The sequence below is a fragment of the Rhinopithecus roxellana genome, chromosome 17 (genome assembly GCF_007565055.1).
Source record: "Rhinopithecus roxellana isolate Shanxi Qingling chromosome 17, ASM756505v1, whole genome shotgun sequence".
Classification (NCBI taxonomy): Eukaryota; Metazoa; Chordata; class Mammalia; order Primates; family Cercopithecidae; genus Rhinopithecus; species Rhinopithecus roxellana.
The window spans coordinates 27,966,952-27,984,314 of NC_044565.1; the positions used below are offsets into that span (position 1 = coordinate 27,966,952).

Below are 17,363 nucleotides of genomic sequence, written 5' to 3' on the forward strand. Positions count from 1 at the left end.
GGCACAGTGGGGAAAGGTCCATATTCAGGGGTCTCCAGAAACTCCCTTCTGGAAGGTGAGGCTTTAGTCTCCTGTCCAGTTGTATTGCCTCCCCTCCTCCCGCTGTGGGCACTGGCTGTGGTGGGGCTGTGCAGGTCCAGCATCCCCACTCTGCTGACCTCCTTCCCTGGAGGCCCTGGGCTGGGAGCTAAAGTCCCCATGCCAGTCCAACTGTTTTCTGCAGGAAAATCTATTGAGATCCCACTTTCCATCTGATTCTCAGGGCACTAGGAAGATCCCGAAAGAACAAACACAAGAATGCCCCCCTTTCCCTCTGAAGAGGAGGACAGCAGACCTTTGGGTTCAAGTCCTGGCTTCCTTGCTCCAAGGCCAATAGCATTTGCATTTCAAGGCCAATGTTTCCAGGTGGCTTGGTTTGGGAGTGCAGGCCCCCTGAGGGGTTAACCTGGACGGGGCGCCATCTGAAGAGGAAGGGGCCCTCCTGAGAGAGGGAGACAGTGGGACCAGCCTGCATGGAGGCTGGCAGCTGGAGTGAAGCGGGGTGGGCATGTGCAGGATGAGGGCTTGGACTGAAGGTCTGGCCTGTGGTCAGTGGACAGGCCAGATGGTGGACAGTGACAGCCCAGGATCCTGTAGCCACAAGAGCGATGCCCTGACTATGACTACGAAGACGACCACCAAAGACCTCTCTCCCCACTGGACTGGACAAGTTCTGGTGTGACCCTGCTCACACTGCCCGGTGAGTCACTGGGCTCATTCAGGGAAGCTCCTGTGGCCAAGAGCTTCACTAGGAAGATGAGAAGTGCTGTCAACTCAAAAGGGGCTGTTTTGAATTCCTGACCTTGCACAGACCAGAGACTTGGTCTTGCTGGTGTGTGCTAGAGCCTATTGCCGTGTTCACAACCCTGTTGCCCAGCCGCCACCTGCAGCCCACAGATTCTCAGGAGCCTGTCACTTAGACTTCTCTGCTCCATCTGCCCAGCCTGAGCAACCCGTTCCCAAAGTTCACCCTTGCAAGAAACAGGACACTGAGGAACACAGAACTGGCCGAGCTGGGGAAGAGGTGTCACTCAGAGATGAGCCCAAGCCCCCCAGCTACTGGAGGAGGTCCTGAAGAAGGTCAGGAGGCACAGGCTCAGCCAACTTCAGGCAGCAGGGAGTCTGGAGTTGGACTGAGGGCCTGCCTGGCAGGATAGGGGAGCAGATCTGTGAGCAGGGAACAGTCTGACCCAGGAGCCCTGGGCTCTGTCTTTCACCGGCTGCGTGACTTAGCCTTTTTGACTCTCAGTTTCCTTGTCACCTTGGTCAATGAGCTAATATTGCTCACTGCATGGAGGGCCGGGGCATTAAACAGGATGATGCTCGTCCAGTGCTTGGAGCATACAGCGAGCTTCGTAAACAACAGCTCCCTATCTCTCCTTTCATGGGAACCGGGATGCACAGGGAGCTGATCGTAAAGAAGACATCAAGAGCTCAGTCATCAGAACCTGGGGTCTGTGGGGACTCTCTGCTTCCTTAGGGGTCTGTCCTATATGGCCAGGCCAGGCACCAGCCCCACAAGGGCAGGCACCCAGGGATGTCTCTGGAAAGGAGGATGGGACCCACTTCGCCGAATGCCACATCCCTCCTGCTCCCATCTGCCCATGCCACTTCCCTCAGCCCCTCACAGCAACTCCACGGATGTCTCTACCTCCCAGGCACCAGGACCAGTTTCCTGGCCTTTGACTGGGTGCCTGGCCCTGGATGCCTATGCAGAGCCAGGAAGGCAGTCCCTGCATGTCTCAGCCTGACCTGGGTGTGGGGCTTGGCAGGAACAAGGTCAGCGTGGCCTGGCGAGGCTGACGAGACCCTGAGCCAGTTGCCTGGGGCTCCCTAGATTCCCTCTGACCAAAATAGGCTGGGATCAGCACCTCGGGTGGGGCTGTGCACACGGGTGGGAGCCAATAGCTGTGCAGCGAAGACTGGGAGCAGGGCCGGTCCTTACTATCTCCAGGTGGAATCCACCTTATACTAAGTCTTTCTCGGTACCTCGAGTCATTATGCTTCAGACCACATCTTCCCATCTAGCGCACTCATCGACCCACATGTTGGTTTTGTCACAGTTGCTGACACTTAATGAGTGCTCTCCTCTGTGCCCAGCCTTTACTAAATGTTGCTTTAATCCTAAAACAATCCTAGATAGATAGTATTCCTGTCTCCCTTGTACAGAGGAGAAAACTGAGGCGCAAAGAGGTGAAGCCCGTGCCCAGCGACCAACTAGGACAGAGTCGTATTCACATTACACTTGAAATCCATGAACAAAGATGGAACAAAGAACTAAGAAACGGTTTTGAAGCTGGACTGAAGTAGTGACCGATACCACTTCGTGCAGTTTGTTCGCACTCTTGCTCGCTGGGGCCCCTATTTTTAGGGTGTAGATCAACAATGCACTCTACTCTTAAAGCAGGTGAGGGGCTGCACTTTCATCCAGCACCCAGCACCCTGAGATGGGGTGGGCCTGCCAGATCTGGGCCCCTGCATTGACTCTGTGCTGCCCAGGCTCGGGGAGGGGCCTATTTGCAAGAGGCTTCTCACCTGCCTCACCTGGGAGGCGTTTGGCTCTGGCCTCATTCCGCTTGGCAGGAGCAGCCAGAACCATTCACTGCTTGATGGAAGGAAACAGGCTCAACCCCTCAGAGTGAACTATTGGCTGTAAAAAGAAAGTAATAAACAAAACCATCCCCTCTCTCCAGGGTACATGACATTCTTGCCTGAACTGTCCTGTTGCTACTTGCTGGGGAGTTAGGGGATGTTTCAGTCTTGTTAGAGATGTTTGCCATCTTTTTTGGTCTATTTTAGTCTTCCAAGAATGTGGATGGTGCCTATTCCATCTTTGCAGTTCTTAGCTCACTGCCATCACCACTGCCATTGCTACCACCACATGGGAACATGTGTGCTGTGCTGGCAGCCTCTCCTCACAGCCAGCCTGCATGGGGAGCCTGGGATCCAACACAAGCTACTTGTGTGTATTGGTTTTCTAGGGTCATCATGACAAAGTGCCACCAAGTCAGTGGTTTAGAAGCACAGAAATGTACTGTCTCACAGTTCTTGAGACTACAAGTCTGACGTCAAGGTGTTGGCAGGGCCAGGCTCTCTCTGACAGCTCTAGGCGGAGATCCTTCATTATCTCTTACAGTTTCTGCTGCTGCTGGTGATCCCTGGCCTCCCCATCACTCTAGGCGTGAGGCCGTCTCCTCCCTGTGTGTCTTCGCATCATCATCCCTCCCTGCATGTCTGCCTCTCTGCCCCCATTTTTCCTTTTTATAAGGACACCAGTCATGTTGGATTAGGGCCTATGCTAATAACTTTATTTTGATTCGATTACCCCTATAGAGACCCTATCTCCAACTAAGTCACACTCTGAGATACTGGGGCTTAGGACTCCAGCATGTCTGTTTTGAAGGGACAAAATTCAACTCATCATAACATGGTGTCACCTTTGAGAAGTTATTTCATGTCTCAATACCTCAGTCTCTTTACCTGTAAAGTAGGACTGCTAATACACCGTAACGCTTGCCTCTTGGGGTTGTTGGGATGACCCAATCAGCCGATATGTGAGTACAGTGTGCGGGACAGAGTCAGCACTCCATCAATGCTGTGGGCATGGGCGCTGCTGCTAGCACAGTCCTCTTGTCACAGTAGCAGAAATGCAGGTTTGGGGAGGTTAAGGCATTTGCTAAAGGTTTCAAAGATGGATTGAGAACCCGAGTCAACCTGGACCCAGACACAGCTCCAAGATAGGCCTCCCCTGAGACCAGCGTGACACAGCATGGCCTGGCCCTGTGCAGCTGGAGGACACCAGGCACAGCCAGAAGGCAGGGAGCTTGTTCTGGAAAACGATTTCTCCATATGTTCTTTCAAAGATTTGCCATTGAAGTTCAAATACATAGTCAGCCCTTGATATTTAACATGGATGAAGCCCCACCATTGGCTTCCTCATTTACAAATGTAGATGGTGCCCAGGAGTGGCCCGAGGCTCTTGCTATGCAGATCATCTGTGGATTTATAAGCACAAGAACAAAACACGACTGTCTAACTAGACACTCCCAAGCCCCAGCTAATATTATGCTTAGTTCCAGGAGTATTTGGCCCAAGACAGCCACAAAACTTGGACAGCTCCTCTGGGCTGGTGAGGGTGGGACTGGCTGGCGTCTTCTGCCTTAAGGGCCAGAGCAGCCAGAGCACCGGGCAGGGAAGCTCATGGGGCTCTAAGATCCCCCTGAGAATTAATGGCTAGGCCCACAGAATCCCGAAGAGCCTGGTGGCTTCCTCCCCAATCCCCAACCAGGACTGTAAGGAAGTCTGGGGGTGAAATTCTTCACCACTCCTTCCTGGGGCTGACTTCTCTGACACCAGGCCCAGGAGTGATCTGAACATCAGATCACTGGTTGGTCTTCTTGGTGACCTTGGTTGTTGGGAGCGTAGCCAGGATGGTTGGCCGTTCATTTCCCCTCCTAAGGGCTTTGGTGGGGTTGGGGCTCTTTCCTTGGAGCCTCAGGGGAGGGATTTGCTCTTCCTCATTCAGCGGCTGGAAGGCAAGGCATGAACCCGTGATTCAGGTAAGATACCTTTTACTGCCTGCTGTGAACTGAATGTCGGTTTCCCTCAAGAGTAAAAATTCATTTGTTGAAATCCTCACCTCCGAGGTTCTTCTACTAGAAGGTGGGGTCTTTGGGAGGTAATTAGGTCATGAGGGTGAGGCCTTCACGAATGATTAGTGAACTTATAAAAGAGACCCCAGAGCGCTCCCTCACCTTTTCATCCAGTGAGGACACAGGGAGAAGACGGTCATTAGCGACCAGGAAGAGGCCCCGCCCACCCCCACCCAGAACCCCATGCTGGCACCTGATCTCGACTTCCAGCCTCCAGAACTGTGAGAAATAAATTCCAGGTTCCTGTTGTTTCTAAGCCATCCTGCCTAAGGTACTTTGTTAGACGCAGCCTGTGCTGACTCACACGGTGCCTTATTTGATTTTCATTCACTGCTTTGAGAAGCAGATCAGCTTGAATGAGCACGGAATGTATCTGTTTAAAAAGCAGCTGGAAGTCTGTCAAGTGCATTCTGGAAATGGATTCAGGCTAACAGAGTGTTCTGAATAGAGACGCCTGAAACAAATAAGTATGATCTGTTATCAATGCATCATCGCTTTATGGTACACGATTGATTTTCTTAAGTATGCGATTGTACTGTCTATAATTTTGTTGGTGTTTTTGTACTTAGCAACCCTTTTTCATATAGATGGCATCAGAATAAATTTCATCCTAGTTCTATTTCCAAAATAGTATTGGTGCCCCTACTTGTACTGCCTGAGTGTGGTCAGATCAAGACTTACAAACCCACGGGCGATGTTGCAGAATGAGTGACAACAGATAATGCCAACCGCCCAGACGGAATCCAGCAAGAAATTACATTGGAATGGCTCTACCTTGTGGAGGGAACTGTCCAGTGCAGAGGACCTGCCTGAGTATTGCTTACAATACGTCTTTCCGGTTATAATGAAGTCATTTATTTGTTTATGTCTTTATATTATTGCCACTTTCCTCCACTGACATGGAAATCCTTAGAGCCTAGAACAATGCTGGGCTTGGAGCAGGTGCTTGAAAGCATATTAGCAAAATGAATGAATAAATGAATGAGTGAAAGAATGGGCGAAGATGCTGGAGCAGAGCACGGTCTTTTGTGAGCTGGGTGAGTGTGAACCAGAGTCTGAGACCACTGGTTGCTCTGATTAGACACTGAGGATCAGACGCTGGAAGCACCCCTGTCCTATAAGGCCCCTTCTCACCTAGCTCGGCAGCCTGGGCTACACCACTGTCTTTATTGACTGTCCTCTGTGAGTCCACCTTGGAAGGTTCTCACTTACTTGCTTTTTCTCTCTGCAGGAGCCAAAGACATAACAATGGAGAACATGGGTGGTATAGCCCTCTAACCTGGCAGGCAGCACATTAGAATCACGTAGGAGCTTAAAAAGTACTGACCGGCTTGGTCTTTTTTGGTGTGAAGGTGGGATGCAGGCTTCCTGGGGTCATCCTCTTGTACAGCCAGAGTTGAGAACCATCTGAGTAGAGCTTCCCACGCTTCTCTGCACATCAGAATCGTCTGGGGGGCTTGTTCACTGTAGGTTGGTGGGTCCCATCTTTAGCCTCTGATCCAGTAGCCTGGGGTGGGGCCCAGGATGTGCTGCTGCTGGGGTCTGGGCAGTGCTATGAGAACCGCTGCTGTAGGAGCTCAATCAGGTAATCGGTCCCTCACTCCCTGATCCAGGGTATTTGCTGCTTCCTGTCTCTGCCATTCTTTTCTCAACCTGGGGCACTTGCTTTTCTCCCTGTGCTGCCTTGCCCTTCGCTGAGGTCTGGGCGATCCCTGGCAGGATGCAGAAAAAAAAATTTAAATTACTTTTCTCAGCCCAAAGGAGACTGGAATGCTTCACAAGGGGTTCTACTTGAGAGGCAGATGACCACCCAAATGGCAAACTAAAAGCATCAAAGAGGACACCAGAGCCTCCTGGACCTGACATGTGGCCCTGGAAGTGACCAGATGTGGTCTCAAGGGATGGGGGCCCAGGGCTAGGAATGCCACCATTCGGGGAGGCCCTAGAGCAGAACGGAGCGGCCGTGGGCTGGCGCCAAGCTCACTCCTGCCTCTCTCTGCATGTCTCCCTCATTCTTTTCTCTCTGAACTGTGACCCTTTTGGCCCCTCTGGGTACCAGAGGGGACAAGGTGATCCCTCAGCACTTGAGTCTACATCTTAGAAGTGTAGGTCCTCACAGAGGCCAACTTGTCTCCTTCTGGGACAGAACTCCAAATTCTTAAAAAAAAAAAAATCAAAAAAGAATATGATAAGTCGATCTCCGGGGCCAGTCCCTGGGGTGCAAACATTCCCCTGAGTCAGGGAAAGGTGACTGTAACACAGGTATCATTATGATTTAGGTGTGGCAAGACTAGCAGGTCAGGGGTGCCTGCCGTTGAAAAGACTGCCATACAGTTCCCAGGCGGAAGGGGTGCGCCAGGAGGGGCATGCGGGGAGGCTGCAGGGCTGGCGAGAGGGCAGATGGAGGGAAGCTGCTTTTATGGTATTTCTGCTGAAAGGCACAGGTGCGGTGGAGGAAGCAGGCTAAGGATTGGTTCGTGTGAATGTCTTCAGTGAGCTCCAGTTATCTGGTACCTGGCCTGGGTGATTAGGGTAGATAGACAGAGGCCCAGAAGGTGAGAGCCTGATTCCTGGAGTGGTCAGTGGGGTGGGTGGGCTCAGGGCTGGTTGCTTTGGGAAGCGTGCATGTGGGCCAGTTGGTTACTGTCTCAAGGAGTGGGCTAGGCCTGGGTGTGGCAGTCCTTCTAGGGTCAGCAAGGCACCAAATATCAAAGCACTAGAATACACAAAGTAAAAGACTGCGTTAATACAGGGTAGTTTACAAAGAAACGGGAAATTGTTGGCTCGGAGCTGGGTGGAGATTGAAATGGTGTTCCCTGGAGATCCATTTAAAGTCTCTGTAAATATGCGTTAGTGTGTAACTGCTCCTTGTCTCTAAGCTCAGCCAGCCTCTCCCATGCCAGCTGAGGGGCCTCCCCACCTTCCTTTTCCTCTCTGGGTGTCCCTCCATTATGATTTGGGGACCAAGGCTGGCTGTAGCAGTGTGTCTCCGTGGGCTAGGGCGGTTGGCAAAGGCAATTGCTTCGGTAGTGCTGGATAAAGTGGGATGACGTGGTGACCACACGGAATGTCATTTCCGATGAAAGCTGGAGTGCCAGCCCGTGACAGGACGTGGAGGAGCGTGGATTCCCCTTCCTGGTTGACTTCAGCCAAGGCCATCATCCCAGCTGTCAAAGCCTGCCCTGATTGCCTGTCCTGGGGGAGAAGAGTGTTTTGAAGATGACAAGTCAAAGTCAGGTCCTGCATGGAGTCTGCGTGCCTGACAGCCCGGCTGGCACAGGAGGACATGCAGGTGGGGTTTGTGCAAGGGGGTTATTTTCTGTAATAAAATACACACTGAGAAGGCAATGGGTACACTTGGACCCTGCAGGCCAATTCAAGCACCATCACTGCTCTTCAGAAGCGTGGGGCTCAGATGTTAGCTAAGCCTAGCAAGATGTCCTATGTTACTGAGAGACTATTAGAAAGCAGAGCAGGTCTCAAGATTCAGTGAAACAATTTTCTGGAAGCTGGAAGATGATATGGAAGCTAGGGATATCATAAAGCAGCTTGCTGGGAATAGTGGCTCATGCTTGTAATCTCAGCACTTTGGGAGGCTGAGGTAGAGGAGAATCACTTGAGCCTAGGAGTTGGAGACCAGCCTGGGCAGCACAGCAAGACTCCATTTCTATAAATAATTTTTTAAAATTAGCTGGGTGTTGTGGTGCATGCCTGTAATCTTAACTACTCCTGAGGCTGAGGTGAGAGGATGGCTTGAGTCCAGAAGTTCAAGGTTGCAGTGAACTACGATTGAGCCACACTGCATTCCAGCTGGATGACAGAGGGAGACTCTGTCTCTAAAAAATAAAAGTTAAAAAAAAAAAGAGGGTGGGTGGTTGAGGGTTGTGCAGTGTGAGTGAGGGTGGCCAGAAAAACCATTTCTGTGACAGTTACAAAGGCTGTGTGTGGATGGTGATGCTGAGGTTTTATCTCCAAGTGAGTTGTGCATGTGAGGTTTGTTTGATTGTAAAGCATTTATTTTCTAAATGCAAACTTTTAGAACAAAGTCTAGTGTCTGTTGCTCTATTTTGGCATAGGTTTTTAATGTTTAATATACTTAGAACTTCAAAATGGTGGTAGTTGGGGTCTGTCTTCTTACCTGCTGGTGGTCCTGGCAGGGGCTAGCCAGAAGCAGTCATTATTGCTTAGGCAGTCATTGAGGGAGGCTGGATGTGGCTCTTGGGGAGCCAGAATGAAAGATAGCAACTCATTAACACACACACACCCCTAAACACACGCGTGCACCTACACACAGCTGGGAGTCCTAAGGAAGAGACCTCACCGCTTTTGTTTTTTGTTTTTTTTACCACCTTCATTATGAGTCTAAAGTCAATTCAATTAACCAGCTATTTGAATATTTTATCTCTAACAGGAGCTGAGAAGATCCAGTGGGTTATTGGTTAGAATAGCTGGTGGGGCTGGTGGGTTGGGGTAGGTGAGATGAGGGAAGGGTGATGTGGAGGATGGGCTGGGGTGTTTGCTGCAAGGTGGGTAGCTGAGGGTTGGCTCAGGTGTTAGGTATTGGTTGGGATCCAATAGCTGCTGTCTGAGAGTCTGCTCGCCATCTCTTCTGCTGAGCCTGGTGGGACTGAATCGACCTTCAGATCTCAGCGATGAGTCCTCTAGACTGCAGGTTCCACAGCAGTTGCAGCTCCCATGGCTTCAGATTGGAGCTGCCTGTGACATGCAGAGATGGAAGCACAGCGTCAGCTGTGGTGAACGGCAGCCTCTTTCAGCCCCCAGGTGCGTAACAAAGGCTGACTTGACTGTGTCTGTGAGAGTGCCATGATTTGGGGTCTTGTCTGTCAGTTTGGACCAGATCAGAAAGCAACTGGGACTATTGGCAAGAAAAGCCAATCTGCCTATTCTTGGTGTGGGGACACTTGAGCTGGTTCTCAGCAGTGCAAATAATAGCTGGATGAATAAGCATTGCGCTGCTCTCTGATGCAGAATGAAAATCAGATTTCCATCATGAGGAACAAGAAGTTTTTTCACTGTCCACCTCAGTGAATGGCTTATCCACGCCCTGGGAGGCCGACTTCCAGGGTTTCTCTCTCAGACAGAGACAGGTTTTAGGTCTCCAGGGTCTAAAGAACGAAGAATCATTGCTTCAGTCCTTGCAATGAACTTCCTGGGCCCATGGGGCAGAAGGGCAAGACAGGGAGTAGGGGCTTCCACCTCCTGCAAGGGAGACAGCGGGCCTCTGGTCAGAGCAGGAGGGGCCTGCCTGGAGCTTCCTGAGCCCGCAGGCAGGGGGAAGGCTTGGTTGTGTGGATGGAAGAGCAGGAGGGTGGAGTGCTCCAGGCCAGGTACTGCATGGGACCTGGGTGCCCGTGGAGGGAGAGCAGGCTCTGGAGGGGGCCAGGTTCCAGCTGCCCTCTCATGCATGGTCTGGGTCTCGTGGGAGGGGGGTTGCAGGGAAAGTGGGCAAGGGCTGTTCGTGTTATGGGTGGTGTCCTGGAATTCTCACCTTTCCCAGTGTCTCTCATGGAAACCCAAGGTGGGAGAAAGAAGCAGAAAGAAATCCTGGAACCAAAAAGCACTTCAGCAATGAAGACTCGATTTTCTCTGATTATGAACAGCAAAATAAAATCTCTCCTGCAGACCTCTAAAGCTCTGTGCATACTTTGTCTGTGCTTTCTAGACATTCTTAGCCTAGGTATGAAAGGAATTGAGGTGTTCCAAAAATTATGCAGTCTTTTTTTTATGCTTCTGTTTAGAATTGTAAAGCACAAACTGTGAAGACTGGAAAGAATCTTTGAGCTTGTGGTGAGCTGAAAAGTGGAGCCATTCATTAGATGTCCACATTCTAATCCCTGGAAGCCGTGAACAACATGTTACCTTACATGGGAAATGGGATTAAGACACAGAGTTTTTTTTCTGTTATTGTTCAGTTGACCAGGACAGCCTTTAGAAATTTTTTTTTTTTTTTTTTTTTTTGAGCCAGGGTCTTGCTCTGTCATCCAGGCTGAAATGCAGTGGTACAATCATGGCTCACTGTAGCCTCAAACTCCTAGGCTCAAGCCATTCTCCTGCCTCAGCTTTCCAAGGAGCTGGGACTACAGGCATGCCCCACCACACCTGGCTAATTAAAAATTTTTTTTTTTTTTTTTTTTTTGTAGAGACGGGAGATTTGACTTTGTTGTCCAGGCTGGTCTGGAACTCATGGCCAATCTTCCTGTCCCAGTCTCCCGAAGTGCTAGGACTGTGCCTGGTCAGAATTTTTAATTTTATGGATTCTGATTGCTAAATTTATCCTATGGTTTTGATGACCATATTTTCTTGAATCCAAATTAAGGCTCTCTGATCTGACAATGAGTGAGTTTATGGGGATAATATGACAGAGTATTTGGAATTGAGGGTGTCCCATAAAAACTGGGGACACATATTCCCTGTCGTAATACATGACATAGCCTCCCTCTCCCTTCTCACCTTCCCCACCCTGTGGCTTGTACATTACAAGGAAGGGAGAGGGGTTGGAACTTTGCCACAAGGGTTTTCAGAGGATTCTGCTAATCTCTGAACCAGATCAGACTTTGGAAAGGCCTCCTGGGTCTAAAAAATGAGGAATCATTGCTTCAATCTTTGCAATAAACATCCTGGGTGACTTTCACCTCAAACCTCAGAGGATTTCACGATGCTACAGAACATTCTGTGCTTTGTGGGTTTCCCATCAGTTGGTGGAGAAATCGAGCCATTCAAATGTGCTATTGGTGGTAGAGACAGTGCAGCGTAGGCCATGAAGCGGGGGTGGAGGGTAAAGTAGCCATGACTCCATGAGCCTTCCGGCAGGCCTGGGGACTTACTCTTTGGTGTCTGTTGGGTCTGAGCATTAGTTCTTGAAAAGACTATTTAAGCAATTCTTGTGACTCTGTGATCAAGTTTTCCCATAGAAAGAAGAGAGGTTATGTAAATTCCTCCTTATAGATCACAAGATCAGCAGTTAACTCCAGCATGGCCAAGGGCAGATTGCATGGTTTTGCTTCCTCTCTTTGGCTGAATTAAGCTGTGGGCTTCCTGTGTTATTTAATGAACCAAATCCTAATTGAGGCAGATCAGCTGGGAGTGATGTGTTTAGCTGAGCACAGAGCAAGGGTGGAGAGAAAGGTTCAATTATTGGTGTGTTCTCTATCCTGAGATGATGATGGTATTTGGGTGAGATTTTCCTACTGGAATGAATTCCCACGTTTGTAACCTACTAGGCTTGACTCAAAATTTATGCTTTATTCTTCAATCTTACCATGTCAAAATAAAGGAAAAAACCCAGATATTTCATCTCTAATGGTCCTTAAAAAGAATAAACATGATATAATGTAACGTTTACCTTTTGCTCAACAAACTCCATGCAGTTTCCATACAGTTTCCCTAAGAATCCACCCATTGTGAAGTTATATACACCATTAAATCAATATAGCTTACTCACCTCGCTCCCCATCCCCAAATGTCTGGGTGTCAGTTTTCTCTTCTTTTTAAACTGGAGGACAGATTTGAGCATCTCTACGTTTCTACCTAGCTCTCATATTGTATTTTTCTAAGATTTTCTTTAACCAGTTGAGATTTGACTTTTGAGAGTTACCTTCCTTTTTTAGCAAAAAGATAAAACTAGGGCCCATGGGCCCTTCTGATTTAGCCATTTGTTTTGGCTATGAATTCCCTAAGATTTCTCCAAAGGAGTTTCTATACCTACCTCTTCACCTGTAAGAAAATGAAGATCTGCATAAATTAGGCAGACAGTGTTAGGAAGGTTAATGCCATGGGTTTTAATGTACATTTTGAAAAGCGTTCTTCCTTTCCAACCACCAACAGGGTGATTCCAAATTACACCTCTTCCTAAACGATGCAACACGAGTGAGTGCGTAGGTGAGAGGTCGCGGGGGACGATGGAGAATTCCAGCCCTGGAGCCTAGCTTTCCAGGGAGGCTGTGGCCAAGGTATTATGCTCCCATTTGGCCTCCTGTTCATATCAAGGAAGGCCCAGGACCATGAGTTCTCCAAAGTCCCATCAGGGCAGCCAGTGTGGATGGGAGTCTGTGGGTGGAGAGTGTGTGAGGCAGGACCGAAATTGGTTCTGTTACCTGTGAGGCTTGCAGGGGATCTGCCGGCTCTGAGCAAGCCAGGTGCACCCTGCCTGCGCTTCGTCCTTTCTAACTCCACGGAGGCGACTTGGGTGGGAGAGAGGAGCAACCAACAGCACCTTTGGGCTGGTTAGGGGGTTTAGGAGACATTGGTTTTGTATAGACAAGACTTGGTGCTGGATTCCCACTTTCAGAAGACAAACTATTCAGTTCTGCAAACTCCACAATCTAGAATAAGGAATGAGATAACAACCTCCTCCTTAATTTAACAGTTAAAAATCATACAGGACTCTGAAAACAAAACAAAACAAAACAAAACTTAATCTTTCTTAGATACTAAAAGGGTTCCTCGGATGGAAAACCAACTCCTCCCCTGGCTAAAGATCAAAAGCGTCTTTTTCTCTTTAATGGGGCCACAGTTGGGCAAAACGCCCATCACTTTAAAACCACCTCCTCGGCTGGAAGTACGTAATTTTTAGCGAGTCACAGAAAAATAGGGAAACTTATGCGGAGTTTCCTTGGCCACTTCCCCATCTGGGTGATCGTGTACTCAGACCCAGCACTGCAGCCTGGGGGTGCTCCCCGTGAGGAGGAAAAGGTGTGTCCACTGCCACCCAGTGTGAGCGGGTGACACCACCCGGTTAGGAAATCCCAGCTCCCAAGAGGGTATAAATCCCTGCTTGACTGCTGAGCTCCCGCTGGAGGTGAAAGTCTGGCCTGGCAGCCTTTCCCAGGTGAGCAGCAACAAGGTGAGAGAATGCAGAGCTGCAGGTAAGAGGCTTTTGAGAGAGAGAGAGAGGGAGAGAGAGAGAGGCAGAGAGAGAGGGAAAGGCAGAGAGAGGCAGAGAGAGAGGCAGAGGGGGAAAGGCAGAGAGAAGAGACAGAGAGAGACAGAGAGACAGGCAGAGAGACAGAGGCAGAGAAACAGAGACAGAGAGAGGCAGAGAGACAGAGAGAGACAGAGGCAGAGAGACAAAGACAGAGAGAGGCAGAGAGACAGAGAGAGGCAGAGAGAGACAAAGAAAGACAGAGACAGAGAGACAGAGATAGAGAGAGGCAGAGAGACAGAGAGAGAGAGACAGGGATGGGGAGAGACAGAGAAAGGCAGACAGACAGAGTCCGAGACAGAGGGAGAGAGATAGAGACAGAGAGAGAAAGACAGAGAGAAACACAGAGACAGAGAGAGAGACAGAGACAGAATGACAGACAGAGACAGAGAGAAATCTGGGAGTTGGGACACCTGAGTCCATTTCTGGTGGAGCCTCAGGAGACTCTCCCGATTTCTCCAGACCTCAGGAACCTGATCCAGGTGACCTTCCTTCTCCATGACCTTCTTCACCTGTGTGAAGGTGGCTGGAAGCATTACTTGACCTTTCTGCGCCTCAGTTTTTCTCTGTCAAAAAAGGGGCTGGATCAGGGGGTTTCTAAGGACCGTCCATGATTCTAGGTCACAAGGAAAATTGCAGTGGAATCCAACGCAAGATAGCGGACCACGGAGACCATTTTCCACTGCGCAAGGCTGCATGTGGGATGTGCACTGAATGGAGGGCTTTCTTCCTCAGAAGTCTCATGAGATTTTCTGGTGTGAAAAGCTTGATATGCTAAAGTCACTGTGGATTCTCTAATGCCTGGCTCTCGGGTGGTTTTCTGGGGAGAGGTAGTAGAGTGTGGTTAGGGCTGCAGTGTGTTCCCACAGGCGAACTGGCCTGGGTTCAGAGTCCAGCTTGCCTGGACAAGCTGCGTGACAGCTCACCTGCTCAGGGTCTCCATTTCCGCCTGCAAATAGTAAGGTCGAGGGTGATGAGGAGTACAGTAAATGAATTCAAGTAGTATCAAGCACTCAGGCCTTAATGTCACCCTCACATGGGGGAAGAAGGTCATGGGCGAGGAAAGTCGCCCGGATCAGACACCAGAGTTCTGGAGAAATCAGGAAAGTTGCCTGAGGCTCCAACAGAAACAGACTCAGGTGTCCTGACTCCTAGATCTCTCTCTCTCCGTCTCTGTCTTTGTTTCTCTCTGTCTGTCTGTTTCTCTCTCTGTGTCTCTGTTTCTCTCTTTCTGTCTCCACTTTTGTCTATCTCTCTGTCTCTGTTTCTCTCTATCTCTGTTCCTCTCTCTGTCTCTCTTAAATCCTGGCACACAGTTTGCTCTTGCCGTTTGAAGCTCCTTCTCTTTAATCCCATTCCCTTTTGGGGGCCTTTGCTCTTCTTAGAGCCCTTCAGGATCCCTCTACCCCCACCCACAACTCTGCTCGAAGATCTTGGTCAAGACCCCACGTTGCCCTGAGTTGTCTCTTGTGTGAGCAGAGGCAGCCAAGTGTCCAGGCCTTCCTGGAGCCTCCCAGCGCTGCATGGCTGCAGTGGGGGCTGCTGGTCTCCTTTCTGCACTCCATCCCACCTACTGCACACTCACCTTTTCCATGCCCATTTCATCAGCTTTGCCCTCCTGAGGCCAGTGGGCTTCCTGCCCACCTGCTCATTTGGTATTACCACATGCACAGGCACAGGAGAGCGCCTTTTTCTAACCTCATTTAGAAGTTGGTCCATTTGGATTGTACTTTGGCACTTGGTTACCCTAAAAGGCAAGAAGGAAGCTCGGCTGAATGTTTCAGGGCAGCTATCCTCTCTCCAGAGGTCTTCAGTTGGCCTGGGAGTCCCCTACCCGGCCCTGCCAGTAGGGGTTCCCTTCTCCATCCCCACTCCCACCCTGACCTCCAAAGCCTGTTTGACAATTAGAGCTGAGGGATCCAGAACATCCGCAGACCCCGAGCCCTCCTCCCCTCCCCCAGGAGAGCAGGGTTGGCCTCTGGCAGCAGCATGACTGAAGCAGAGCAGACTCGGATTGCTTTCCTGTGTTTTGATCACAGCTTTCCATAGGGGAGACCCTCGATCACGACAGTGCCTTTGCCCGGTGGTTCTCAAACCTGAGCCTGCGTCAGAATCACTGGTGGGCTTATGAAAATGCAGAGGGCTGGATGTGTGACTCAGTAAGTCCTGGCTGGCGACCTGAGAATCTGCATTTCTAATAAGTGCCCAGGTGATGCTGGTGCCAGTGCCAGGGGACCACAATTTGAGAACCCCTTCCTTAGGAGACGTGTCCAGGGCCAAGCCTGTGCGGGAGCTATTTCAGGACAAGGGCCTTTTGAGATGGGGCTTTCACATCTCCTGAGGGCCTTGTGAATATTCGACTGAGGGCCTTGTGAATATGCGGCTGATTCTGATTCTCTTGGTCTGAATTTTTCACAAATCGTGTTCGTCCTGCCGGTCCATGGGCCACACTTTGAGTAGAAAGGATTCAGAAAGTCGAGGAAGAGGTCTTCTTATTTGGGGGCAAGGAAGAAGTTAGTGTAAAGTTTTGGGTGGATCCTAAATTTTCTAGAGCTAATATTCGTCAGAATGTTTTCTTGAATGTCTGTGGTAGGCAGAATTCTAAGATGATTCTGGCTGATCCATGCCCTTGTATAATTCCCTCCTTGTGGGATAAGCCAATAGATGGAACATCACTGCCGTGGTTAAGTTACTTTATGTGGCAAGGGTGAAGGAATTCTGTGGAAGTAATTTAGGTTCTCAATCAGTTGATTTGAAGTTAATAAAAAAGATCACATGTGCTGGGTGGGCAGACATAATCAGGTGAGCTATTTAAAAGAGGATCAGGAGGTCAGGGTCAAGGGGTCAGAGACTCGAAGCAGCAGCAGATGTTCTTTCCGTTGGCCTTGAAGAAACAAACTGTCCTGGTGTAGAGAGGGCCTCAGGGCAGGAAGCATGGGTGGCATCCAGGAGCCAAGAGTGGCCTTATCCAGGGAGAAAGTGGGGGCCCAGTCCTGCAGTCATAACAGCCCCGTGAGCTCGGAACAGGAACCCGTGCTCCTGGAAGGAGCACAGGCCAAAGGGTACCTTGATTTCAGTCTGGTGGGACCCTGAGCAGAGACATCTGACCTACAGCAATGTGAGCTACGAATGCGGTTGTTTTAAGTGGCTGAGTCTGTGCTAGTGTGTTACCTGACAATAGAAAATGAATACAAGGTCCTGATCCCTCACTTTGATCGTGGTGCCTGACCTCCAAGGTGTACTGTGGCAATGACTTCAGTAGCTTCATACAACACGAGCTGATTTCTTGCTCGTGCTACAGCATCATCATGGGTTAACTGAGTTGGACTGTGACGACTCATCAGAGCCACTCGGGGACGCAGGTCTTTGTTAAAACAGAATTTACGGAAACCAGTAGTGGGACTCCCATTGTTTTGACACAAGTGCTGGGGAGTGGAGATTATTCCTATTTATCAGAAGTGGAAGCAGGCATAGCAGGAGCAAGTGAGTGGATCGATGGATGCGGGTAGACCCCGGCCTGCTGCCCGGATGGCTTGACTGTGCCGTGCTGGCAGCAGGGATGAACAAGGGCTCAGCGTGCACCGTGCACGAGAGAGGCTGGCAGCAGAGCACCAGCTGTGAAATGCACAGGTCTGGAATCGGCACTTGTTTTTCCCAGTCATGTGCCCCGCCCGACTTCAAGGTGAATAGTAGTGAACATGAGTGTACCCACCACGTAGGATTACCCAGTT

At 50.0% G+C, this 17,363-nt stretch overlaps 2 protein-coding genes across 4 annotated transcripts in view; both read left to right on the forward strand.

Moving 5' to 3' along the window:
• The first annotated feature begins 9,323 nt into the window (after positions 1-9,323).
• On the forward strand, positions 9,324-11,466 carry LOC115894168. Its single transcript, XM_030920516.1, has 3 exons — positions 9,324-9,473; positions 10,210-10,389; positions 11,408-11,466. Exons 1-3 carry the CDS (start codon positions 9,344-9,346, stop codon positions 11,464-11,466), a joined length of 369 nt encoding a protein of 122 aa, XP_030776376.1. The 5' UTR covers positions 9,324-9,343.
• Positions 11,467-13,391: 1,925 nt separating this feature from the next.
• The window catches only part of IL1R2 (interleukin 1 receptor type 2), a 35,752-nt gene continuing 31,780 nt past the window's right edge, over positions 13,392-17,363 (forward strand). Inside the window, exon 1 of one of the 3 annotated variants that reach the window (XM_010386229.2) lies at positions 13,392-13,554. Coding sequence is in view for 1 of the 3 variants with exons in the window: in XM_030921669.1 (XP_030777529.1) it covers positions 13,563-13,576 (14 nt within the window). In the remaining 2 variants the exon portion in view is untranslated. Of the gene's footprint in view, positions 13,577-17,363 lie in introns of all 3 variants that reach the window. The other 2 variants (XM_010386231.2, XM_030921669.1) reach the window with 2 other exon arrangements.